This window comes from Anser brachyrhynchus, assembly GCF_964034855.1.
Source record: "Anser brachyrhynchus genome assembly, chromosome: 1".
Taxonomy (NCBI): domain Eukaryota; kingdom Metazoa; phylum Chordata; class Aves; order Anseriformes; family Anatidae; genus Anser; species Anser brachyrhynchus.
The window spans coordinates 114830455-114857832 of record NC_137694.1 but is presented as its reverse complement, the minus strand read 5'-3'; the positions used below and the strand labels follow the sequence as shown (position 1 = coordinate 114857832).

The 27378-nt window shown below is 45.7% G+C and overlaps 1 protein-coding gene across 4 annotated transcripts in view; it reads left to right on the top strand.

The window, feature by feature from the left end:
* Window positions 1-27378, top strand: part of RUNX1 (RUNX family transcription factor 1) — a 174336-nt gene that overhangs the window by 15428 nt on the left and 131530 nt on the right. For 2 of the 4 annotated variants that reach the window (XM_080562438.1, XM_080562437.1), the window contains exons 1-2: window positions 691-1261; window positions 1448-1561. In XM_080562438.1, the coding sequence (XP_080418564.1) occupies window positions 1507-1561 (55 nt within the window). In that variant the 5' untranslated portion in view covers window positions 691-1261; window positions 1448-1506. Of the gene's footprint in view, window positions 1-690; window positions 1262-1447; window positions 1562-27378 lie in introns of those variants that run through there. The other 2 variants (XM_080562440.1, XM_080562436.1) reach the window with 1 other exon arrangement.

Sequence of the window (27378 nt, the reverse complement as noted above, 5' to 3'; positions counted from 1 at the left end):
TTTTCTTTTTCTTTTTCTTTTTCTTTTTCTTTTTCTTTTTCTTTTTCTTTTTCTTTTTCTCTTTTTCTTTTTCTTTTTCTTTTTCTTTTTCTTTTTCTTTTTCTTTTTCTTTTTCTTTTTCTTTTTCTTTTTCTTTTTCTTTTTCTTTTTCTTTTTCTTTTTCTTTTCCTTTTCCTTTTCCTTTTCCTTTTCCTTTTTCTTTTCCTTTTCCTTTTCCTTTTTCCTTTTCTTTTTTTCTTTCTCTTTTTCTTTCTCTATTTCTTTTTCTTTCTCTTTTTCTTTCTCTTTCTTTCTTTTCTTTCTTTCTTTTTTCTTTCTTTCTTTCTTTCTTTCTTTCTTTCTTTCTTTCTTTCTTTCTTTCTTTCTTTCTTTCTTTTCTTTTCTTTCTCTCTTTCTCTCTTGCTTTCTCTCTCTCTCTCTCTCTCTTTCCTTTTGGTTCCTTCCTTCCTTCCTTCCTTCCTTCCTTTCTTTGTCTCTTTCTTTCCTTTTGGTTTCTTCCTTCCTTTCTTTCTCTTCCTTTTTCTTCCTTTTTCTTTCTTTCTTCCTTTTTCTTCCTCTCTTTCTCTCTCTCTTTGTTTCTTTCTCTTTTTCTCTCTCTGTCTCTCTTTCTCTGTCTCTTTTTTTCTCTCTCTCTTTTTCTTTCTTTCTCTCTTTCTTTCTCTTTCTTTCTCTCACTTCTCTGCAGTGTACTTTCCCCAGCCAGTGGTCTTCCCTACCGCTGATTCCTAACGTTGTACAGGATGACTTACACATCCTGCCCTAACAGTCGACTAATACCCGGGTTTGAATTACTATTGAATAAGCAGCAATGAAATCCCTATCAAAATAATCAGTAGTTCCAAAAACCACAAACAACAAAACAAGCGGCATTGCACTAGCTCAGCAAGCCCGCCTGCAGCACCGGGGCCGGTGAGTCATTTCTCTTTTCCCTCCCTCAGCAACCTCCATGGCTGCCTCGCGCAGCCCCGGGGAGGGCAGGTGGAGTGGGTAGGGCATGACTTCAGAAAGTTAAAAAAAAAAAAAGAAAGTAAGTCGACATCACTCGGGTCACGTGACACGGAGGGACCAATGGAGGCAGGTTATGGAAAGGGGAACAGTTAAATTTGTAATTTTGGTTGTGTGAAACACTTCTTTGGGCCTCATAAACAACCACAGAACCACAAGTTGGGTACAGAGGCAGTCACACAAGAGCGGGTCCGGGATATTGGTCAGCAGGCAGGGCGAATCGTTTTGACTGCAAACCACAGAGTTTCGTAGAGTGGTAAGCATCATCAACCACAACCGATCCGCTATTTTTTTTTTTCTTTTTAAGAAACAATTTCAGAGTTCTTTTAGCAAAAGAACCTTATAATCCGCTTCGGGTTGCTCCAGAGGCAGCGGAGTGCAGAGAGTGATGGCTGGGCAGAGGGTGGTAACAATGACCATTCTTCATTTCTCGCTTCCCAAGGTAGAAGAAATCATATATTCCTTCACTGTAAAGAGAGAGTGACTTTTAAAGAGGAAACAATGGCTTCAAACAGCATATTTGAGTCACTTCCTTCTTACCAGCACTTCTTGAGAGGTAAGTGCCATTCAGACTTTCTAAATATGCTTTTCACTATCCCATTCTTAAGAAAATGCATGTTTGGAGAGTATTTGCGGACATTCTTGTAGTACATACTTTTTCCCACTTCGGTCTTCTTTGAGGAGTTCCTGTTCAAACTAATATCTGAGCTTGTAGGAATACCACCTCATTACTTGTCAGTCCGTTAAAGAAATTATAACAAGGGCTCATTTAAGCTGTTCAAAGGGGCATTGCATGCTTGTGAATTTTCTCTTCATAAATCAAAGTGTGTTAGAGTAGCTCACACGAGTTACTGCAGATACAATAGCAGTAGCACAAGCCCCTTTTGATTCTTTTTGGCAGAATTATGACTTTTTGAGCCACTGCCATGAAAAATGACAGCCAGCCGCATACGACACCCATTACAGGATGCACCCCAGCAAGCGAGCAGCAGGCTCATGCCTGCAGCCAGCAGAGCGTGATGCTGTCTCACTTATGCTGCGCTGTCAGCCTGGGTGAAGGCACGCTTACCGGGGGAGAAGTCAGGGAAGCTCAGAAACCTGCTTAAACCTAGCTGCAACTCACATGGCTCAGGAGAAGAAGCAGCGTGGGTAAACTCAAGAGTTTCTGTTGATGCCATGAGGGTCTTGGATGACTGCGAATTGTTGGCGGAAGCCACCCCTAGAGAAATGAATTAGTCCTGGCAGGGCTGAGGAGGGAATTGGACTGCAGCACCCGGCAATTTGTCCTGTTTCAGAGTGACCAAGTGTGCTCAGAGGCTCCCTCAGAGATTCTCACAACCCCCTGTGGAGCTGATGCTTTAGTCATGGGTTATTCATACAAGTAAGCCAGGGACTGGCACGAGAAACTTGCCTGCTTCCTCGCAACTACCTTCCCAAATAGCTCATGATACAGCTGAACTTTTCCCCTTCCACGTACACCCTCTGAGCATCCGAGCCCCTTCTGCGGCGCCGTGCCCGGCCGGATGACAGCGCGCACAGCCAGGCACAGATCGCTCATCAGACTTGGCCAGCACGCTGCAAGACGGCAGCACTGTGTAGCTCTTTATAGCTGCAGACTACAGTTTCCCGGCCTCGCTGGTGGTGTCAGTGTGAGTCATGCGTTATTCATATTAATACTCGAGCCAGGAATGCGGAAGGCTCGTCCCAGCTGCTGTGTCACAGCCGGCAGCCGCTCGGCGAGCCCCGCGCCGCTCCTGCCAACCGGTGACTGCTGAAGGCAGGGTGCCGAACCGCCCGCCGTCCCTCCTTGCTCTCCTTTCTTCTTTTTGTCCCCACCACCACCCCGTCCAGATTGCAAGTTTTTCTGCATCTGTCTTTCCTGACGCCAGCAGGGAGCTGAATCGCAGCGAGCTGCGCGAGTCGGGCGGGCGCGCAGCATCTCCCAGCCGGCGCAGGGGAGATGCCAGAGGTTTGGCAAGAGGTGGCTGACTCTGGTACTAACGTTTCCCTGGCACCGCTACCAAGCGAAGGAAGCAATACTGCTAGAATAAAGAAGGATCTTCCTGCATTTTGTCAGCGTTTTTGTTTTTGTTTTTTTGTTTTTTTTTTTTTAGCTCACCCAACTATTTGTTGTTTAATCTGTAGCACAGGAAGGCTCGTTGAGGAAATTCTGTCCTTCTGATAAAATAACAAACAGTGAGCCTTCCCGGGGCAGTGCTTGCAGCATGCCAGGGCACAGCCAGCAGCCGGCGGGACGGGCTGGGGACAGCAGGAGCCATGCTGCAGGCAGGAGCCCAGAGGGCTGGGGAGTGGCTGCTTGAGGACCAAAGGCCGATCCTCTCTTGTCCAGGCAAGGTGGAGGTTCATTAAGACTGCTTAATCCAGCGAGTGGTTTTGCTCAGCGCTTCTTTATGGGTGTTATTATCCTCTTTAATACTGTTTATATTGTGTATATATTGTGTATTTATATTGTGTATATATTATCTGGTGTTGTAGTACCAGTAATTTGTACTCTTTCATGGGCTAGGTCCCCACTGCATTGGATACCTTAAGGAATCCGATGCTGGCAAGCCAGGTACACATCCTGGGACGTATCCAGCACAAGCAAGATGAAACTGCAACTGCATAGCGCTAAGAGAGTTTGGGCAACAGCACTTCGGTTGGGTTATAAAGCAAACGCCACATCGTTGCGAAACATTATTGCATTTAAACGTGGAAGCCCGCAACGGTTTTCCAGCTGTTCCTTTCTTGTTCCTGTCTTTGCTCAGAAATGAACTTCGAACAGTTTCAAAACCCTGGGCACAAGAAAAGTAACACTTGGGCCTCGGAGCAAGAAAAATAATCATCCCCAGGGTGGATTGTTCTCACCCATATTTCTCAACAGTGTTTACATAGACTGGCCATTAGAAATGTCCAAAACCATCTCTTCATTTTTTTTCCCGCCAAAATTTATTGCATTTTCTCTCTTAACTGAAATTATGAGTTAAAGGGAAAAATAACAAGTTGTTTTCTGCCGTGGATTTCACTTTATCAGTCCGTGCAGTTCTCTGAGAAGGAAATCCATAACTCTTTTTTAGCATGATACTATGTGAAAATTGGGAAAAAAGAGGGGAGTGGGGAAGCAGAACAATTGTTCCAGCCCCTGTGAGCAGTGACAGATGTAGAAAGCCTGACATATTAATTGAATGTGGTACACCACAAAGGATATGGCCCTTTTTCTATCACACCACACCAGGTCCTCGCTTCTGCCACTAGGTAAAGAAATGAGGATTGTACTGAAACCTCCAGCGGTGCGCTCCGCCTGCTGAACGCATTCAAATGCTTACCGGCTCGGCTTCTAATGACGGCCTCATTTTCCTAATGGCCTCTTTCAGTTTATGGCCCGGGCTGCATGTCAGGAGCACAAAATAAGAGCCTTTGTAAGTGTGTAGCTGCAGTGCATCCCTTTCTCAAATATGGGATTGTATCAGCAAGACTGTAGTTTCAACTGTTCCGCTAGCAAGGTTTGAAGGACAAGAACAAATTTGCTGCCCCTATTTAATGGTGGATGCACGTTCATGTGTACAGGCTGGGTCACGACAGTGGTATCTTGGAGGACCAAAACAAGGCCCACTGGAGAGCCTTCTGTTAAAGAGTGCATATGTAGTTTTTAAAAGTGGCCTAGATAATTACATGATACTACCCCACCCCATAACATCTTTATTTTTCTTAGGGGGTGTTAGGCTGTCCTGTAAGGTTTCCTGATAATTTTGCCTGCAAAGGAAGACAGCATAACTAGTCTTTTTATAAAAGCATAGGGTTTTTATGGGGCTCTAAATAGCATGAAGCATAATATTTTCCAGGAGGACACTTTTTCCTCATTTTCCCTTTTGCTGCAAGGTCTAATTATTTCAATATACAAAGAAGGTTGCTCCTGGTTTTTCCTTTGTTGTATTTTTTTTGTTAATTAATCAAGGCAATGAAACCTTGTGGTGCAACATTTTGTTGGTTTCTTATCAAATGGAAATAAACTCCAACAGAGGACTTTTACAACATGGAAAACCACACTGCACATACCTTCTTCTTAGTTATAATGTGCCGCTAGTGCCCAGCCACTGCGGGTCTCCTCCTTTGCAAATGCTAAATAAAAACATCGCAAGAAGCTCCTCCTGCTCATGAAGGGCTTCTGTGCCTGGTCCTGTGGACAGCTATGCCCAAGCGTACAGTTTCTCATTGCAAGTTGGTGGCAAGTTGTCTCCTGTCAGTGACCCCGTGTTTGTTCAGCAGGGTGCACAACCCCGTGCTGAAATCAAGGCAAGCGTTCACCTCCGTGCTGAGCATTTCCAGGAGCAGCCCTTGTGTGGTCATGCTGGGGCATCAAGTGCTGCAGAAAGCACCTGCTGCTGGCACAGCCTCTCCCTGCAGGTCACCACCGTGTGTGACATCGATAGAAGTAATCACACACTAGGAGCAGCTCTGAAAAAAAACGTGTTTCTCTGGGAGATGCATGGTACCCAGCACTGCTGTGTATTTGGAAAGGCTTTTCATTCCCTCACTTGGTAAAAGAAAACACTCTGTTCACAATGGCATAGGCTGTGTTGTCACTGTGTAGTGAGGAAACTTGTCCAGCATTTTTTGCAGGCTGCCTGAACTCTTACAAAGAGTTAATTTGTGTCATCGTTATAAAATGCTAACTGCATCTTGCAAATAGGAAATTGAACTAAAGCTCATAAAAACCTTGGCTTACTGGAAGAAAAAACTTGCACAATGTCTGATTTACACAGCCTTCTCTCTGTTTGAGACTTGATTCACTTAAAAGCCTTGAGAAACGTTGAGAGACCTGAACACAGGAATTCCTGTGAAGCAAGGGGTGGGGTGAAGTATCTGACAAAGATGAATATATTGCTTTGGTAAGATCAAGAGACTTTCTCCGAGGCCAGAGTGTTTAACCAGTCACACTCAGTGTAGTGATGTACTGTGATGACAGTCTCAGAGAGGGCTTAGGATTAGGGCTGGTCTGCAGATACCCAGGATTGGCTTGCCCTTTATCCCGTGGTCATTAACAAGAGAGCGCTCCATGGCAGCTCTACCCTTCGCACCGTGTTTTAAGCCTGAGAGCCAAGCATCAGCTCTGAGGTAGCTCTCTGATGGGAAATAAAAGTCCCTGCCCTATGCTGCCAGTGCATGCAATATGAATAGAAAATAAACTGCATTTTTTTAATGGCTAGAAGATAACCATAGTTTGACTGCTAAGGCATGACCCCAAAAGAACAGTCTGCTTATCTTTAAGTGCATGTGAAGGCCAGTGATATTGGCAAGTTGATGGAAGTAATTCATGAATTCCTGAAGAATTTTACTTCTAAATGCAGGATGAATATTTGCATCATTCTGTTATTCTAGAGGGGAGAGGCCACAGCTAAACAAAGTCAAATAAATCGCTTTTCTTGGATTTAGAAATGGGCATACTTGCTTTAAAAAGCTGAGAGGAACAATCCTAAGGAAACGGTGAAAGCATTTCCTGCTAAAATACAACTTTTTCCACCAACACGAGACACGCACCCTACTGTGTGACCCGGCCACACGCAGCAGGGACCTGCTGGTCCCAACAGTGGTGTCTCCAAAGTGGCTGCCCAGAGGTCTGGGCAGGGGTGTTGGGGCTGGGTCCTCTTGTGTGACCGGGGAACACAGAGGTGAGGTGCAGAGTAAGTGAAATGCCACTTGCAGGAAAAAGATCGTGTGGGCCGGTGCTCTGCAGAAGCTGCCAGCTACGGTGCCTCCACAAGGAATATTTTGAGGTTGCTCTGCGACAAGAAGGGGAAGCCTGTCTTCCTCCTACACACGTGGGGCAAGGGTTTGTACGTTGAAGGCTGCCGCGGTGGAGGAGGAAGACTGCCCATGTAGCTATCGAGACCTCTGTCAGAGGCATGGGATGCTTTTATTGACAGGTAGGAAGGATATGGCACCATGCGATGGGAGAGCTCAGGGAAGTCCTCCAGCCCCCACAGAGGCTGATGCTGACAGATTTTCTGTGCTTCCACACATTGCAGTGTGCAAATATGCCTTTGCTCTGTTTTGTTTTTGTTTTTGTTTTCCTTTTTTTTTTTCAGTTTTGATTTATTTACTTGTGTTTTCTATTTGTTTGGGTTTTCCTAAAACAACTCTGTCAGTCAGCTCACCCTCTCCTACTCCTTTCTCTGTGCTTAGTCAATGAGGCAGAGTACAGTAGAAATAGTTTTAAACAGAGGGTAATTACAATCAGGAGCTTGATGCCATGAAATTCTGTTGAAATCCAAAATTTATTGAAACCCGGTGTCCATAAAACAGCTGAGTCTGCATACAGATAGCAGTTTCTTGATATGCACCAGCCAGGAAAAGAAGCAGCTTTGGAAGGTTTTAAGGTTCCCTCCGTCTCTCACTGCCGTGTTTCAGAGCACAAACCAGTCTCTGCTAAAGCTTGGAAAGAAAGCTTCCCGTGTAAGCAGGTCTGTCATCTGCAAAATGAATTGTGGCTGCCTCCAAGACATCTGGTACCAGCCACGGGGTAGGTGAGTCACTGGTCTGAGAGAGGGACAAGAAAACATTACATTACCTTCATTACCTCTTCTGTCATCTTACGAGAACGGGTCATATTCGTATAAACTTGAGTCAGCTTCCCAAATAGTAGATGAATAGTATGGCTATCTCCTCCCTGAAGTGTCCAGACAATTGAAACAGGAAAAATAGAAAGGGCACAGACAGAAGATCTGGCTGTGAAAGCAGAGCGGCAGAGAGTGCCAGTAGTTGCTACCTGGTAGAGTTTCCAATTCATCCTTAATGCTGTCCGCAGGGCTCACCACTTCTGCTTGCAAGTGAAACTCTGTGAAATTGGGTAGTTTCACTTCACAAAGATCTGTGAGAACATTTTCTCTGCCTTTGATCTGTCTGGGTTTTTCAGCCCGCGCTTTTTGTTTTGAGTTTCTGATTCCAGTGAACACAAAAGCAGCCCAAGTCAGGGGCTTGGGGCTTTTTCTTTTGCCTTCTGAGTATTTGCTCTTGCACTGTACTTTCTGTTTTCTGGTTTCACGTTGGAGCCATGATTTTGAGATGTGTTTGGGAGCTGCCCTTAGGTAGGGTTTTGGCTGTGAGTTGAAAGGCTGACCTCTCGTACAAATCTCTCCATGAATGCGGCGTGAGGGGACTTGCAACCTGTCGGGTTGAAAGTGATTTGTTATAGGCATTTCATTCATCTCTTCTGAGGGCAAGCCTTGCAATCCTTGTCAAACCAGCAACCTCAGAAGGCACTGACCCAGCCCTTGAAGTGCATTTTTTGGTCTTTAGAAGAGAAAAATAACCATTTGAGAACGCTTGATTTTGGGGGGCAAAGGAGCGCGGAGCACAGACGAGCATCTGTTTCCTTTGTGACAAATGCCCTGCACATCCCCAGCTCTGCCTACAGCTCCCATAAGTACCCTTTTGAGCTGTCTTGATAGCATACACCTGCGCCATGCAGGCCAGACACATGCCTCACAGGCCCTGGGGCATTCACAGAAGCCTTGAACAAGCACCGAGGGATGCCGAGCTCAGTGAACATCGCTAAAGCATCCTGCACGGTCCCCACTTTTGGCAAACGCACACACTGTGAGGATGCCGAGCAGCTGGAGCAGGGCACCTCAGCCTTTGCAGTGGGCAGACGAGCTTCCTTGCCTGTCAGCGCTCGGGTCTCTATTTATACACGCTGCGGTATCAAAGGGTAGTGAAAGGCAAGCTGGCACAGCGAGATGAAAGCATTCGTCTGTCTCGCATGGGTAACACAGACAGACGCAATCGCGCGGGCGCAAGTCACCGCCAGCCAAGCCCTCGGAGATGCCGGTGTGCACGGAGCCGAGCGGGGGCGGCAGGCATGCCTCCGGTTTTCACTACTGTTATTATACACGAGGGGCTGGTTCAAGCCGGCACTGCTTTACACCCACATGCCTCCAGCCGTGCTTCTCCTTTTCTCTGTAGGCACAGCCGGGAGCTGAAAGCATGCCCCAGAGCCAGCAGCGCTTGGGGTAATGTCCTGCCCCAACCCAGGCTGCGACTAAACGGCCACCGACTGCAGTGGGGCTGAGCCTGTCTCTTAGAGCAAAGACACATATGAAGACGAAGTCGTGAATGAGTCTGGAAATTAACTCTGCATGCCAGTGTTCACACAGGGGCTGAATGAAATGCAGCTTTAAGGTGCAAGTGTAATTCTTGTGACTCCAGTTAGCAGAACCGTAACTGAGAATGAAAGCTTTTGCCTCTCTTACCTTGGAAATATTGGTGTGGAACAATTATTTGTGGCCTATTACACATGGTTGTGGAAGGAGCTCTGTGTCGGCTGGGAGGTTTTCTTTTCTGGCTGGTGGCTGGTGGCTGGTGGTACCTCATACATCAAGGGTGTAAGAGAGATGGGCGAGGTGTGCTCCCTCACCGAGCGGTGAGGAGAGCCTCTGAGAGAAGTGCTCTTTATCATGTGCCATCTCCTGGTCTCTTGTAGAAGGACAGAGAAGGACAGGACTTGCATGAGCGCAACCACAGCTTGGGAAAGTGACCCTGAAAGCACTTTCCAGGTAGGAGGTAGTGAGGAGGAGGAGGTCTCACCTGCCTGGTCAGTCTCCATGTGGCAAGGCTGCCACAGGGGCTGCTGAAGGTGCTGGTTTTGCACATTATCCTGAGCAGGGCGCTGATAGAAAAGTGCATGCTGCACCCAGTTCGTAGGAAGTGCAATTTATTTTACAATACAGTTACTAGATAATATCAGACTTCTGTAAAACTGTTTTTCAGGACCTATATGTAAATGAGCTTGGGGTTTTGCATAGGCTGGGTGTAACAGAATTCATAGCTGGAAGATACACTCAAGTTACGACTTTGTTAACCCCATTTGCACTGGAGTCAGTGAACCAGTTGCTGCAGTATAGGGTAGTTTAATTGCTCGTCTGTATTACACATTCTCTATTCTGCTTTGCAAAGAAATTCAGTACATCTTTGCCCACCACATCTCTGCTGTGGAGGTCCAGTCACACGGGGTCCTTCAACAAGCTGGTAGCCCTGCAAGGAGCCAGACCCACGTCCTCCAGACCACAGGCGCTGTGCATGCTCCTACAGCCACCCGCTCCCAGTTTTGCCATTTGCTTTTCTAAATGAAACAGGCTGTTTTGACTGCAGTATGTTGCACTGTTGTGGAAACCAAGGAATGGCTTTCCTAGGTGAAAGGAAAAAGTGACAGGGTAAACCTCTTAAGCTCAAAAGTGCTGAAATAAACCTTTCAAGATTTTTTTTTAATATTGTTTTTTATTTTTCTTCGACTAGATATTTCAATACCTAGAAAATGGTCTTTTTTTTTTTTTTTTTAGTATAGTTTCCTAAACAGTCCAAATAATTTCAATTACTACTTTTAAAGAATGGCATTATTTTTTATTGATATTTTCAATGCATGTGTTTTACACTGTGCAGCAGAAATGCTCCAGTAGCCCTGAAGAGCTAATTGCCCATATCACATAGGAATAAGCTTTGCCAGCAGGAACAGTTTATACTTAAATAGGTCCCTTCCCATTTGGGAGAGCATCTTGCTCTAGCCAGACACATGCCAACATGAAGCAGGATTTACAGCTCCCCTGTGGGCTGGAGTTATGTCGTTAGACAGACATCTATACGAGGAAGGGTGATCTAGGTTCACATTTTACTGGGGAAAGCAAAGAAGCCCAGTAAACAGTTTTTCAACAGTTTTCATCGTCAGTTTATGAATTATCATCTCCTCATCAGACAATCTCTCAGTGTTCTGTGCTAATTTCTTCAGTAAATCCTTCTCAGCCTCTGTTCATGAGCAGTGCCTCCTATCCCCCCATGTCCCCAGGAACAACAACTCGCTGCAGTCATGCAGCTTCTGATGGGGCAGCACACGGAACAGCTTCGTAGGTTTTTTCCCATTACAAGACTTGAACTAGTGAGGGATCATTCCTGCCCAAAACTGCAGCCTGCTCTGAAAGTCCAACTTGTGGACACAGGGCTACTTGCAAAAAAAACATACAAAATGTGATTCATCAGGAAATGGTTGTCAGATTCCAGTTTGTTTTCAATGAAAAATCTTTTTGCTCTTCCCTAAGTTCTCTTCTGCCTGGAGTCCTTCGCGTGTTCAAGACTCAGCCCCTCTTTTTGCAAGGCCTTGCTGGATTTTATTTTTTTTTTCCTGCGGGAAATGCAGGCACCATTAAGGCAACCCTTGTCTGAAGCTGCTGTTCAAAGAGGGATTGAAATCAGATTTAGGAAAATATCCTATATAAAAACATTAGCTGTCCTATTTTAGGAGATAATTAGCTGTAGCAAAGTTTCCCTCACTTATTTTTACTTGGTGAGAAAACAAACTACCTTGTCATTGAGGTTTTTATAAAATGCTGCTGTTTGCAACATTTGCCATGAACAAATTAACCCAAACATTTCTAGTGCATGACTTACTTTGCTAACTCTGCTACTAGCTTTCTTTTTGGAAGCTGGAGACCAAAATGCCTACAGTTGTCATACGATGAAGGAGAAAATATGTTGAATCACATACTTCATTTCCAAGGAGTATGGACGAAAGAATAAATAAAAATAAGTATAAAAACCCTGCTGAGCACTTCTTAACAGAAGCCACCACAGAAAGGAGGGCAAGAAAGTCAGGAACAGAGCAGGAATGGGAAGAAGTATTTTACTGTGTGGCAGAAGCAGCGCACCTCCTTTAGCCCTTATACCAGCAAAGCTGCTTTTACTCAGCAAACCTCTGGGATTTAGGGCTACTTCCACTGGGAACTGTGTTCTCTGGTGTGAATAGGGCATACTGCAAGTGGTTGTAGCTGATGTGATGAGATTTTGGGGGATCAGTGGGTGACAGAGATGGCAGCCCCAGCTGCTGACATCTGAGAGCCAGGTGCTGAGCACTGCCTTTGCTAGCCAGCCACAGTCAGAATAATGCAATATCGGTCACTCCCACAGTCCATGCTCCGAGAACAATCCACGGGCATTTGTTCATTTTTTTAAGAAGCTCAGCGTTTGAACTAAGTCCCCCGTTGTTCATGCAGTCATCCTACCTGCTTATTAAATCACTGACCTTTTCCTCACTGGTAGCTTCCTGCTTTGGTAAGAATTAGGTGGATACAGGTGGCCGAAAGCAGCCGAGCTTCTGTGCCTCACACCTGGCACAGGCCCCCTTTGATCATCCTGTCTGCAGACTCAGCCCTTTACAGCTGATACAGAAGGTCAGAAAGGGATCGTGCAAAGATAGAAGGTGGGTTTGGGGCATGAGAGAGAGAAAAAATATAGGAAGAGAAGGATTTCTGAAGTAGTCTCTTAGCCTCTTACATTCTCATGCTTAACAGATATTAATAATTTTGAAACTTGGTAGGTAGCTTGTGTCAGGATTCTAATGCAAGCCATACTGTGGTAGGTAAAAAGTGATTTGGATATTAAGTTAAAAGGCTGGCTCAAGTACTACAGATTATACCTGCAGGATTTCTTTTTTCTTTCTTCTTTTTCCTTCATTTTACTGCAGCATTACGTTTAAGTGTGCCTTAGAATAAATAAAAAACTCTAATCATGCTGGCTTGCATTCTGCCAGGGACATCAGTGCAGCACGAGTTATGTCCTCCACCAAAACAGAAAGCCCTTGCAACAAAAACAGAACAAAACAAGCAAAACAGAACTGTGAGAGTTCGTGTTGTGTCGCTATGCCTGAGCCCCATCTGACTTCAGGCTGCTAACACGGCCCTTTTTTCGTGTTGTTACTCGGATGACAGCTGGAACTGGAGCATACTAAGCCTTGTCTCGAGCCACAGCAGATGCTGATGATGTGATCAGTAACATCATAAATGTTCTTATTGTGTCACTATTGGATTGCTGGGGAAGCCCTTAGGATAGGGATGGATGCAGATCTGCCTCAAACACCATGGGTAACTATGCTGCGTATTTTAACGCTCTTAAACCCAAATGCTCTCACGTTAACGTTCCCCACAACCAGTGTAATGTGGTAAAAAGCTCTTGTAGCTGTGGAAGAGCAGTGGGAAATTCTCCGGAGAATTTATGGTGTTCTTTCCAGGTCAAGCAGTGCATCACTGGGAAGTTTCAAAAAGCTGCTTGGGGTTGTTTAATTAAAAGTGTGCAAAACCACTGAAAATCTTCTCCATGGAAATGCTGGGTTTATGGTAAAATTTCAGATGGAAGAAGCCTACTTTCTGAATTCAAGAAAAGTTTATTTAGGTGCATTTAAAAAGCCAAGACATGGTGTCCTAGGCAGAACTGGTGAAGACTGGTTTCCTACAGACGTGGGTCTTGTGGCTGCATTCTCTAACATCTGACAAGGCTTTAATCTGATCAAAGGTTTTTCTCTTCTTGAGGAATCTCTAAAATCTCTCTTAGGTGGATGCTGGTGTGCCCTTCAGCTGGGAGCACCAAGAGCCTTCTGCTACTGCCGTGTTTCATGGAAGCTGTAGGAACTTAAGGCCACTTCTGCTCTATCAAATTTAGTTGAAGTTGGCCCACAAACTAGAAGCACTAGCAGAAGCAGTGAAAAAAGAAAGCTGTCACATAAGCTCTGTCTCCACAGACAGGCAGGCTGATAAAAGGGCTTTGCAGTTCAGTTTGGCACGCACTGGGCTACAGCGATACACACAGTAATAAAATGCAGCCATCTTCAGAAACTGCTTAAACCTCTCTGGGAAGAGCGTGATCCTCATTTTCATGGATGAAGAACCAGGGAAGAGTGGTCATATCAGAAATTTGGGGGAGAGAAGTGGAAGCAGAACCTCAGGTTTTTTGACTTATGGTTCTGAGCCAGACTGCACACAAAATGATCTCTTGTTCACTTGGAATTTTAAATTTGGTCCAGTCGATGCTTTCATCGGAAAGTTACCTTAGCATTGCATTTGTTCTCTCAGGGCCCAGATATTGTACATCTCCAACCACAACTGGGGCTTCTAGCTCAAATAGCAAACCGTGAAGAAAATCCAGGAAAAATGTTTTCCAATTACTTTTGAGCAGCAGGCAAACTTGGACACGTTATGAGCTGTTTGTGGGCAGTTTGGGAACAGGAAAAGAAGTAAGATTAGCTGACAAACTGTTTGTGACACTACATTTGTTCAGCTCATTAGAATCTCAACTCCAGGAAAAGCAGCGTGCTTGGGTTTTCTTCAGCCTGGCTTAGCACCCCCTTGGCAGTGAGCAATGCTCTGTGCCTCCCGCTCCTGTGGAGCAGCAGGAACGGCCGCGGGCAGGGAGAGCAGGAGCAGGGAGAGCAGGAGCAGGGTACAGCTCAGCCCTACCAGCCCAGCTGGAAACATCACTGCTTGGAGACTCCCCAGGAATCTCCTGGCATCCAGGAAAGCTGGAGGTTGCTGTCCTGGGATGGGGAAATGTGCAAAGAAATTATGCAGCAATTTAGTGTTTCTTTTCTTTTTCTTTTCTTTTTTTTTCTTTTTTTTTTTTTTTCAGAAAGTGTTTCAAAAGGAAAACTTTTTTTTTTTTCTTCTGAAAGTTTCATTCTAGAGCTGTATTTTTTTCTGCTTTCTCTTGTGTTGATCTGCCCCAGCACTGGGCAGTGCCAGAACAGCTTACAGGTTGGAGAGCCCCTGTGCTGCCGTTGGTGTGGGCTCCACCTCTGCTGCCAGAGAGGCTCACCCTCAGGCAATTATCAGAGTAGGGGCAGAGAGTGTTTTGCTTTTCCTGTATCTAACTTCTGAGCAATAACCCAGGCTTGCTGGTACCTTGCTTGCTTGCAGAGCTTCTGCATAGGATAGCCTAAGCAACCTTGAAAAACTGGAGGTGCTTCCTGAGGAGCCTGAGCAGCAAAGCGTGCTGCAGGGTTTTTGACATTGCTGGGGAAAATGGGCCATGGGAGCTGCCCAAAAGTGGTACCAGGAGCCCTGGCTCTGCCACAGGCTCAGGTGATGTGAGGTAGCATCTCCATTCGTCTGGTCCTGCCCCATACCTTTGGTCCCATCTGTGAGGGGGGACAGCACAGCAAAGAACCTGTGGTGTCCCCATCCCCACGGCCACCACACAATGGGACATCGGCAGCTGCTGTGCAGATCAGAGAGGAGGCGAGCAGCTTGGATGTGCCTAAATATTTCACAGGGATTTCCTTAATAACTTATTTTTTGGTGAAATAGTAAAAAAGCGAGCAAGATGGAAGCTCAGCCTTTCCTCTCCATCATGGCCAAGCCTGTACCGCACACTTCTTGTTTTGCTCATCGTCGGGGGGCTGCAGGAAGGAGATAGGTCTGTCCCTGTCCCCCCGTGCCCTGCCAGGGTGCACCTGAGCCCTCTCTCCCCAGGGACAGAGCGGGGCCGCCCCTCGCCCCCAAGTTACGGGGAAGCTGTCAGCCGAAATGGAGGCATCCTGTTTGTCGAAAAACAAGCGACGGTTGCAGGAGGGTTGCGAGAGCGAGCAAACCGCAGCCCCTGCGCGGGGCTGATAACAGCCTGCGCCGCGCTTGCAGCAGTTCCGTCCCTGCTGGGGGGGCCGCAGCGGGGAGAAGAAAAAAAAAAGACAGAAAAAAAAAAAAAACGAGTGTCACTGCCACTTTCCTGTTTCGCGCTTTTTGGCCCTGCCATTTCTTGCTGTTTGGTTCTGGAACATTTTTTCAGTTGCTCTCTTGTTTTTCCCCTTGCTGTGAACAGCACAAGGGGCTGCCCCATCCGAGGGGGCACAGCGGGCCAGCGGCTCTCAGTGCAGACATACACCCTGGCAATGCCCACATGTGGCTTTCTCACCGTGGCTGGCTCTGGTGGGAACCTTTTTGTGGTGGTGAAGTGTGTGCAAATGTCTGAGGTTTCTGTGTGCAGCACTGGGAGCCCCGATGTTGTGCACGGCTGTGTACGTGGTGCTGCTTGCGCCTGCACAGCTCAGCATGTGTCAGGCTTTCAAGGTGCAAGCTCACGGTTGCATGGGCTGCAAAGGTGCTGGGCATGTGCCTGTCCGTCTGCAGGGAGCTGGGGCGTTCCCTGTGGGGCTTTCCATGGCTTAAGTGTACTCAGATTTGGACGCCTCAGATTAAGGATCAGCCATGCGCTAACATAAATTGATTTCAGTTCTTTATCCCTGACCAATGCGCTCAGGCTAGCAGAAAAGGAGTTTTCTTTCTTTAACCAGAACCGGTGTTTTTCTGGAGTTTTGCATAAAATTCATGAATATTATCAGAGTGCTCTTTCTCCCCAAAAATATCTCAGGACATGCTAGTTTAAAACCACTAGACCAGTGCTCTTATCAGCATCAGTCACATAATCTCCCCCCCCCCCTTTTTTTTTTTTCATTTGCTAAAAGATGGTTTTGCCTAATTTTTAGGAAAAAAGTCCTTTGGAAAATTGCTTCAATAAAATATCAATGCACATTGTTCTTAAAAAAGAATAATAATATGAATAATATGAATTCTTAAAAAAAAATAATAATATGCCCACAAAATGTGGGCAGCACATTAATTTCAAATACAGCCCAAACCACTAACTTTTGAATTTCACAGTTTTCCCTGTGACTTCACCCTTTTTGTTTTCGCTCCCGCGCTTCACTGCTGAGTCTTGCTGTGCTGGGAGCTGTACGAATGTATGGGAGAGTGCCCCGGGGGATTTACAAGCAAGAAACCAAATGGAAGAAAGGCGAAGGGTACAGCACATGGCCTTGCTGTACCGGCACTGTCGAAACTTTGCTTGTGAGAAGCGTGAAATGAAATGAAAAGATAAAAACGGTTTCGGCAAGAGCTAACGTCAGTCGCAGCAGTGTGCGGAGGAAGTTGGAGAGCCCTCTGACAGGCGATGCTGTCTGCAGTCACCTCTCACTCCCCACTATTACTCCCCGCCCATGCTTTTACTTCTCTCCAGCTGCAGCAGAAATGCTCCTGTGTCTCTTTGTTTCCATCCCTGCTGCAGCCCGTCTCATCTCAGCCCATACACGGGGATCCCCCCAGCTCACGCACCTCCTCTCTGATCCTTCACAGAGCCAGATCCGTGCCAGAGCCCCACTCTTGGTGGGGACAGCTCATCCCGTCCTGCTCTGAGGCCATCCCCTGCCCATGCCCACCCTGTTGTCCCGCTGTGGAGGTGCCACGGCCAGTGCTGCCTTTGGACAGCTGCCTTTTGTCCCCTCTCACTCCCCTTGGGCAAGCATGTTTTCAACTCTCCCCTGTGCCCCAGTCCTGGGAGTGCTTGTGATTTTTCTTCACCTTGTAAGTGTGAAACCCCCACAAAATCTTCCTCCACAGCTCAGGCTCCAAACTTTGCTGATAACCATGTGCTAGCAAGCTTTGAAACTGGGATCTTCAGGGGAATGAAGGCAAGCCACCAGCAGTGGGCTTCAGGGTGGCCTGCACGTCCCACTCCCTCAGTGGCTGTGAATCTCAGGGCTTTGGGCCTTCCTGTGACACCCTCAGCACAGCAGGCTGTGATAAGGAAATGGAGCTGGGGCCTGCGAGCACCTGCTGCTGCGTCAGACTTAATGACTTGATCTTATTTACTGCTTTGGTCCATTTTTCGTATGATAGAAAATCAAAGAAATTTATTTCCCCATGTCATTTATTGGAAGTAATAGAAACATACATGACCTTCCGTATTTAGTAAACTTTTTCAAGTTTCTCTTGGAAAAAAAAAAAAAAAAAAAAAAAGATTGTTTTAGGGTACAGGGTACAAAAGTTTCTTTGCTTTTTCCGAGTTTCCTTTCTTTGGAACAGAGCATACCTAGAGATCAGGGCAAGTAGTGGGCAGCCTGCTTAGCTGTTGGAGCCAATTAGCAAAAGTTGCTAAGAAGGGCTCCTCTAGCTAGCATGGCACCTTTCCTGGGCTTACTTCCTTTGCCTTTAAATATGAAGTCAGGAGGAGAAAAACACATTGGTAGCTCACCACTCCCAGCCCTGTTTCTCCCCGCCCCATGCACCCCAAAAACCCCCATGGGGACCTGCACCTGGCTGCTCTGAGCATGCCAAACCCCCGCCCGTCCCAGGCTATGGCATTGCTGCTCTCACTTAATAGGGATGCTGTTGCATTATAATAAGTTATGGTATCTTTTTTTTCTTTTCTTTTTTTTTTCTTTTTCTGGCACAAAAAAAAATGGCCTTTTGGTGCATGGCTTGCTTTTGTTGGAGCCTCTCATGTCATCTCAAAGATAAAGAGTGGAGAAGACAAGCTTCCAGGTTATCCAGCCTAAGCTTTTACTGAGGTAGAAGTTAAGAGCTGTAGTGTGCTGGTTCCAATCAGTTTTGAATGTTGAATAGGGATGCTTTTCATCCCTTCCCCTAGGTCATTCACTAGGAGAACGTATGGTTAGGGATTTTTCCAGAGCATTCAGCAAGTTTCTCTTCTTTTCATCTAGGTTGCCTAGTTCCTGTAGACTATTATGAGTGCGTGTTCGCAGCATGCAATATACAGCTATATATGCACAAGTGTGTGTATGATGTGTACATTTAGGCATGTCCATGCATTATGTGTATGCACACTGTGCTTTACCTCCTTTACACCCTAAATAATACCCCTCCTATGTTTGACACCCTCCGAGTGCTTGCAGGATGTGCTCACCGTGCCACATCCGCATTGCTCATTCACGCACTTGCTCTCTCAGCTGTCCTCAGAAGCCAGTTCCTCTCCAGCATCTCTGGCCTGGGCGGGTGGCAGTGTCCCCTGCCCGAGGGCGTGTGGAGGTATAGGGGGGCACAGCGCAGAGCTGCTGGAGAGGAGGGGAGGTCTGGTATGAGGCCAGACAGGGTGTGGAGGTTGTCCTCGTGAAAGTGCCGTTGCTGTCTGACTGCTGGGCTGATGCTCTTGCAAAGTCACGAATACTCTGTTTGATGTGCCTCTGCCATTTGCCCCCTCTTTTTCATTTGCGCCTACCCTCCCACAATCGGAGCAGGCAATTATTGTGTTATTCTGAAGTCAGAGCCTAGGAGTAGAGCAGGACTCCTCACTGAGCTAGGTGCTGCATAAGAGTAGATGAAAGAAAGCATCCCTGCCTCAGACAGCTTCTGGGTTAAAAGAGAAAACAAAAACCAGCCCAGAGACAACAAATGGATGTGCAGGCAGGTGAGGCGGGCTGCCAGCTCAGCCAGCGCTCGGGCGCAGCAGCAGCTGGTGCCAAGCTTTTGTGGGTACAAAAGAGGACTCGGAGCAGGGAGTGGGACAGCACCACAGGTGTGCAGGGAAGAAGAGAGGGTAGAGGTGTTTGCTTGGAAACGTTGTAAGCGGCTGGGTAACAGCAGGGGCAGGACGGGCTGAGCCCTTTGATGCTAGAAAGCAGGCAACAGGCAGGGCTGCCAGCCGGGCTTCGTCCCCCCAGGGAGCACCGCAGGCACAGAGCCATGCCGCCCGCTGCTGTTTCTGCATGGGGATCAGAGGTACAGAGCCATGTGCCAGGTGCTGCAGAGTTAGCAAAGCAATGCAAGTGTTTCTTTACCAGTTTTCCCACTGGTGCCAGGGCAATCCTTGGCTGTTCCTGCAGCAATGAAGTGGCTGAGCTGTGTATGGGTACTGCAAATAGCCACTGGCTTTTCCCTGGGGCCCAGTAGAGGACAATACTTTTGGCATGCCATGAGTCAGTACCTGGTACCTCTGCCCTCCCCTAAAGCAGCCCACTGGTGTCTTTATCTCTTGCTAGCATCAGTTCGGTTTGCTTTTGTTCACCCTCTCTATCAGTGGAGGAGGCTGCTCCTTAGAAGACAACCGTAGTCGGCAGCTTTGACTTCACGGTGCTGTGATTAGCTTTGATTTCATCTGGTAATTACCAGAAGTGTGAATGCCATGCTGCTTGCCCCGATGAGTTTCATAGAAAGTGAAGCTGCAAAAAGCATTAGGTTTTCTCTTGCGGGAAGGCGAAAGCCACGTACACCACTAATTCCACCACAATCATTCCTTGGTTGCTGACGATAGGCAGAGTGGAGGTATATGGGGCACTCTGCTAGGCCGCAGATAGCACTCGCTGACCTCATTTCTTCCAACAGTATTTCAGATTTATTTTGTCTTACTCCCAACACGTCTTTTTTTTTCAGCTGACAGAGCAACAAAGAATTGCAGTGGTGCCACCCCTCACCTCCCAAAACCAGCAGCTGTGCAGGAGGCTGGGCTAGAGAGCTGGTGGCGCATGGGAAAAGCTCGTGTCTGCACTTGTGTATGGGACTTCCCTGGACGGAGCACATTTTATTTCATTTTATTTTATATTTTATTTTATATTTTATTTTATTTTATTTATTTTATTTTATTTAGTTTAGTTTAGTTTTTGTCTTCTTTCTACAAATCATTTCTTTACATAAATTCAGTAATAGAGCTGGGTTAGGAAAAAATTGTGGCACTTCTTAAAACACTAGAGTTCAACCAAAGCCCTCTGTAGGCAGGTGGCAACTGTCTTTGCTTTTGGCCAAGGTGTGCTGTACGGACTGCAGTTTTGTTTCATTTGAAGTATCATCCTAAAAGGGTTCCTGGATCTGACCAAAATCCTGCACTCCAAGGGGTGTGTTCAGCTTCAGGGGTTCAAGTTGGCAAGTTCAGATCAGAGCTTCCAGTTCAAGCTGGAGGGAAAAACTCACAGATGTTGTTTGATAATTCTGATGCCCAATAGAAAAATTGCCTGGGCATCAACTGTGAACTTCTATCAGTAGGTTTTCAAACAGACCATACGGTGGTTCGTTGTCTATTCCCTAGCATCTAATTTGCAACACAAATGGCTTTCTCCTGATAAGGGTTTTCCACTCAGACAACCACAAAAGCCATTATTTGTTAACTTGAACTACTGTCAAAAATAGGTCTGCTTCCTTACAGGACTAGCTAAAGGATAGGTGTCACAATTAAACACACGTGTAATGCGTTGCTGTCTCAGAGCTAGAGCATACATTTTAAAGAGTACCTGCAATGCAAGTGCCTGGATTCTGTGAATTATGGTGAAACAGCCTCCAGAAAGCTTGCTGCTGTGCAAGGCAGGCAGCACCCAGAGCTGCACTTGGCTACGTGCCGTGCTGCAGGCGAGTGCCGCAGGTGCCCAGGTGGCTCTGCAAAGGGGATCTCGTGGTTCACCCTCCTGCTGGCACAGTTTGCCTTAAGGGAAGGGTCCCGTGAGGTGTTGTGCCCTGGAATAATTGATCTGATGGCATCACCTGAGTAAGAGAACGCCTCTCCTGTTGTATGGGAGGAAACTGCTGGGGAGTGGCCTCATTTGCCTTAGGGACAGGTGCGTTGGCTTTGTTGGGAGGTGCTGGTAGGAGCTCCCTTCTTCTGTGCACTCACTCCCAAGCAAAATGGTGCAGCTGGTACAGGGAAGAGGGTCAAATGTTTGTAGACAGAGAAAGGCATAAAAGAAGTAAAGACAGATGGCTGTAAAACTAAATGCTCTTATTCCTATTTTAAAGCAAGCAAACAAAAAGTCTCTCCGACCTCTATGAAACAGTTTTCCTATTATGCTGAATTAGCTATCTTTTCTTATCGGTATGAAATAATTCTTTCCCTAATGCAAACAATATGCTTGGTATAAGAAAAACAAATAGCTGTGAAGCTCACACTGGAGAAATTTTTGGAGGATCAGCAATACTGACGTGACTCCTCCACTTATGAATTTGCCCCTGCCTCTTCAGGTCAAGTCTTCAAATTCAGCTCTTCAGATTCCGCATTTAGAGCAGACCAAAAAAAAAAAAAAAAAAAAAAAAAAAAAAAAGCAAGTTGTAAAACCAGAGCTATAAAAAGGCAAGTGGTAGTGGCTGGATGAGGTAGCTTGGGCAAAGCTGCTCCCTTGGGAAGGGGTGAGCAGAGGAAGTAAAACCACAAAGAAAGTCAGAGGGGGCTTTGTAGGGGCAAGAAGAAACCACAGAGGGTAGTAGGTAAAAGGAGCCCAGTTTTAGGGGAAAAGGGACAACAGCAGAGGAGGGGAAGTAGAAATGGAAAAGGTGGGGAGGAGAAGAGGGGAAAAGCTGCTGAAGAAGGACCCTGGGACCAGCAGGGAGCAGGGGCACACCTTTCCTCTCAGCATCTCCAGCACAAAAATTCCCCTCCGGGCTTTTGCTGCTTTGAAGTGGGAAGCCTGAAAGAGCGGGTTTGTCTGCTCCTGGCTGCGAGGGAAAGGGTCCTCCTGCATGTTTCCTTGTACTGCATCTCTTCAGATACACAGAAAGTTTGGTCTTTTCTGTGAATACGGGACTCTCGGTGAGCTTTCAATATACAAGCCCCCAGCTTGGGTTTTGCATGCTTGTACTGACAGGAGACTAGTTCCCAGTATTCTGCCTCTCCGATGCCACAGCGTCCTAGCCAGTACAAAAAATGGCATCCTATATTCATCAGAGCTGAGCTGCTGCTTTCAGTTAATTTCCCTTGGCTCCAAGCAGCAGAAATGAAGCAGTGTCCCTTATTTTGCTATAGCCCCCTTTGAATACAATGGCTCCTGTCAAAAGCAACTGTTGTGCCGGCAGATTTGAAGATGTTTTTGCTCAGTCCTCAGGGGAATTGACAGTACAATGTCATGGAATGTACTCTGAGTGAAAATCTGTTATTTCTCAACTGCATTCCAGAAAACAAAACTGGTATACAATTTTTAATGAAATATGAATACACACAGTAGAGAATATTTACTTAAGTAGTACAAAAAAAGCCCCAATTCAAAGCTTGTGCATGGCCCCCCTAATCCAGTAGCACCTGCCAAAGGACATCCAATAACCGACTCTTTAGCTGCACCTACGCACACAAAGGCAGTTCGCCGAGCGAGACTCATGTTACAGGCCAGCTGCTCTTTAGGATCGTTAGGCTTCTGAAGGGAAAAGGGTCCAGATCACTTGTGTGGCTTTCAAAAGAGTTTATTTAAGAGTTAAGAAAAAAATATATATATATTTTTATATATAAATATATATATTTTAAGTGGGGAAGGAGAGCTAATTTGTAAGCAAGGTGAGAAGAATGACTGGACTATGATTTTATGCACCTTGATCATTGGTATTATCAAGGAGTTTTAAATATTAGTTAGTATTAGTTAGTTAATACTTTGTGAAGTCTCTGATTAAAGATACAAGAGACTCATAATATGGAAAAATAGCCAATCAGGTCCCATCTAAAATCCAGCTGGTCCCGTATTGTTTCCTACAGAAAGGCAAGCCGCAGGTACTTAAGGAAAACATGAGAAACACAGCAAATATGATATGCTTTCCCTGACCTGGATAGGGGTTTTTTTTCCTGCCAAAAACTTGCATAATGGCTTTCAAAACTTTTGACACACCCAGCTGACTGTGACTTAAATGATGCATTGTATGAAAAACATAAACCCCTGAGATAGGTGGTGCTAAGGATTTACACGGCTGGTAGGATTTCTTCAGCTCAATCTGTCCTCCATGATTTTTCTTAAGGAACGTCTGGTTTTATTTCTCAAATAAATTGATGAGTGCTTGAACGGATGTGTCCTCTTTGGAGATATGAACGTATAATGAAATTTCATGTCAGGCAATGAAAAATGTATTCCATTTGTTTAGTAGAAAAGCCTCCTTTCTTGAGCCCAACTCCTTAGAAATGGTAGCTGCATAAGAAATGGTGGCTTCAAGGCTTCAAAGATGCCAGAGACTATCTAGAGTCAAATAAACGTGCAACTGTTTGACTTCTGTGAAAAAATAATGCTAAAAATATCCTAAATATATTTATTCATTTTTTTCATTACATGTCAAGAATTGAGGTTTTTTTTGTTTGTTTGTTTGGTTGGTTTTTTTAAGACTAGTCAATGTCTTGGGGGGGGTCTTTTAACTTTCTGTGGAATTCTACGTAACAATTTTTCATCCACTTAATTCCTCCACACACCAACACAAAATCCAGTGATTGGAGCTTGCCAGCTCTTCTTTCTCTCTCTCTTTTTTTTTTTTCCTCAAACTTTACACTGATGAGGTTTAGAAAGCTATGGTCCTAGAGACAGAGATGCATGTCTGCTTTAATTAATCTTTAACTTCTCAAATTTTAGCAAACTGACAGAATACCAAAAGAAGAAAAAAAAAAAAAAAAGGAAATGGGAGAAAAGAAATACAAGCTCATTCAGTTTCTTACACTCAACAGAAGGGGGAAAACTGGAGGGAGAAATTAAAACTTTAAGATATAAATTGCTTTTTTAATCTAGTATTGAGGGTGCCCAGATGTTCTGTTTCAACATATTTCAGATGTTTTGTGAAACTTTTCTCTATTTTTGACCACTTGTAATCCCCTGCAAATCAGTATGTTCTTTAGTAAAAGGATACACCCAATTTAAACCACTTGAAGTATGTTTAAGAAAAAAAAAACATTCTGATCTACCGATTACACTAAAGAGAAGGGGGGAAAATTTCAGGGAGAGATTACGAAAAAATCCCAAAGAAGATGGTTTGCCTGAGGTTAGAAGCAAGTGAATCCCAGTACATGTTCTCCCTGGGGTTTTTAGTTGAGACACCATCTCAAGCTGTAATCCCCATCACTGAGCACCTTGCAACTTTAAAAGAAATTATAATGCTGGTAGAGTCGATGTAACAGTAACACATTCTGTAGAAAACATCGAAAAAGATGGATTGATTTATATTTGCATTAATAGCTTGAATATAAATATTAATTTGAACTTCAAAAGTTAGCACAGTAAATACCAAAGGGAGCAACAGAATCATTTGGCTGAGAAACAGGTTCCTTTAAATATTTTATTTGTTGTAACACTTCATGGTAAACACCCTTTATGTTTATTTCACAGGCCAGTGCTTAAACATGAATAATCGTGGCTTTCATACCTTGGTCTTCCTTTAGGGTAGAGAGCTCAGGTGCCAGGTATGGTGAATAACTTCACGTTTCGTGGTGTGAGGCCAAAGGGGTTTTGTTGCGCTGGTTGTTGGGTAGCAGTGCTGTGTTGGTGTGGGACCCAGCAGCTCAAAAACACTCCCCATGCTTTCTCCCTGCTGCCTGGAGCATGGTGCCGCCCCAGCAGGGGGACATGTCCTGCTGGGGACAGCGGTTTTGTGAGCAAGGACATGTGGATGCTCTCTCACTCATGCTTCAGCCCTGGCGTTTCTCCCTTGGGTTTCTGGCCATCTGGTCAGAAAGGGTTCGCACTGGATAACTGGGCATGCACGGAGGCAGATGAGCAAAATTTTCCTTGACTCTTCACAACAAACTTAACTGAGGAAACAAACTGGACATTTTCAAAGGATTGAAAATGAGGGAGCGTTTTCCCTCTTGTAGATCAAGTTTCCAGTTGATGCACTTCTACGTTCTTCAAGGCAAACAGTAAAACCGCTGATAATTGCCTGTTATTCAATGCACACACGACCAACTTTCCCTCTGAGAGCAGTGCATCTGCCTCTCAATTACCATCATCAGATTTATATTTTTTTGGACCAGTGGCTCTTTTTATGTACGTGTCTGTTTGATGTCCTAAGACAGTGAAACTTCATCTTGCTCCCTAAGCCTACCCTGTTCATAACCATTAATTATCATGCCATAATCACTAGAGCCTGTTCATTTGGCTCAACAGCATGTGCTCACTTGCTATTTAGAGTATGCACTAATTATGTTATTACTTCATGAAGAATGGGTATTGGGGTAGATGAAGCCTGTGCTGGGTCTCCAAGGGGATGCTCAGGAGAAGGCTCGGTCCAGGGGGAGCGGGGATGCAAATGCTGCGGTACGCACAGCTGGTTGTGGCAGCAGGGTCTGCGGCCAAGGAGCTTAAGCAGAGGCATGGTGGAGGTGGATGCTGGGGCAAGGGGATAAACACCTGACTGTCTGCTTATTTCCTTGCAAGGGGTTTCACTCCTTTCCCCTCGACTCCTTGGAGATGGGGGTTGATGAGTTCGGGATTCTGTCCCCTGTGCAGCTGGGAAGTGTTGAAAAGGGCTGTAGGATAGGTTTTGTCTCATCGTGCTGGTAAGCCTGAGTGAGATGGACAGACAGCGAGTGGCAGGCGGGGACCCACCACCTCCTGTTTCACTGAAGGGGAAGTGAGACAGAGGGGATAACTGCCTTCTGCAAAGTCATACGGGAAGTTCGTGCAAAGCAGAGAGTTAAAGCTGAGCTGCATGATGAGGGCTCTCTGAAAAATATTGAAAGTGGTCAAAACCAACTCTTCTTTTAAATTCCACTTCAGGTTGCACCAAACTGTAACAGAGATCCAAGTATTTTATGTATAGCTTAATGTCATATTATATTTCTTTCCACCAAAGTAGAAGAAAAAAATCCCAAGCTTGAGTGAGACCTTTATATAGATCCCAAACTTTCCTCCCTGTTTTAAGTGGCACCGAGTGTTAGCAGGACCCAGGTACCATTGTCAGAGCAGCAGAGCAGGATGTGAAGGGGGTCTGTCCCCTGGAGGCCAGGTCTGAAGACTCATCTGGGAAATGCTTTTTGAAAGTCCTGACTCAATGGCTGGACGACTCCCACCCAGTCAGGTATTAAGTGTACAGCTCAGAATTTCACGCTTGTGTTTTTGTTTGGGTTTCCAATGAGCAGCTGAGGTGTGGGCTGCAGTCTGCACAGGCAAGGTTAGCCAGAAAAAAATATAAATAAATAAAAAAGAAAAGAAAAAAGGAAAAAAGAAAAGAAAAAAGGAAAAAAGAAAAGAAAAAAAGAAAAAAAGAAAAAGGAGTCATTGGGAATTATCAGGAGGCTTCAGCTGCTCTGTTTTTAAAAGCCCAGAGTGGATGTTTTCCTCTTGGCCTCATCATGTTTTCATAGCCACTTGGAAACTCAGCACCAGCATCGTCTGCAGTGAGCCAACCTCCGCTGCTGCCAGGGCAGGATAGTTTCCTACTCTGCCTTCTTGATCGTTTTGTCCTGTGTAGTTTTAAATGACTCAGGCTATGGTGCTTCCTACCACTTCCCCTGGGAGACAAGTTTGCAGTCTAAATAGGCTATATGGTAGCAAATTTTCCTCCTATTCAGCTTATTTTTTTTCCCTTCGTTTTCATCCCTTAATGCCTATTCCAGACAGAGGCGATGTTGTTGGAGCAGGGGGAAGCAGCCAAAAGAGCTGGCAGGACTTGTACCGGCACCCCTTGGTGATGGAAAATGTGACTGCTTTTTGTAACACAGGTGCATTTCTTGGGTGCAATGAAAGGTCCTGGGCTGCTCCTGGGTACTGAGGGCTGTGACCATGTGTTGGCGAGTCAGCAAAAGCCAAGCCCCCCTGTTACCCTCTCCAGCATCGTTGTAAGAGAGTAGCAGGGAGCAAAGCCAGGGCTTTCCCTACCACAGTCTTATATCCTCTCCTTCCAACAGTTTATTTTCCTTCAGTCAGGCAAGGGGAAGCAACTTCAGGCCTGTGGTGTGCATTGGCCTGCTGTTTTTAATTGCCTTCCTACTGTGAAAAAAGTTTCTCATTCCTCATCCTTTCGATTACAGCATCACCCCATCCTCTGCTCTCCCAAGCACATCACCTAATCCCTTCCCCAGACTCTGCTCTCTGCTATAGCCGTATAAAAAAGTTACTCC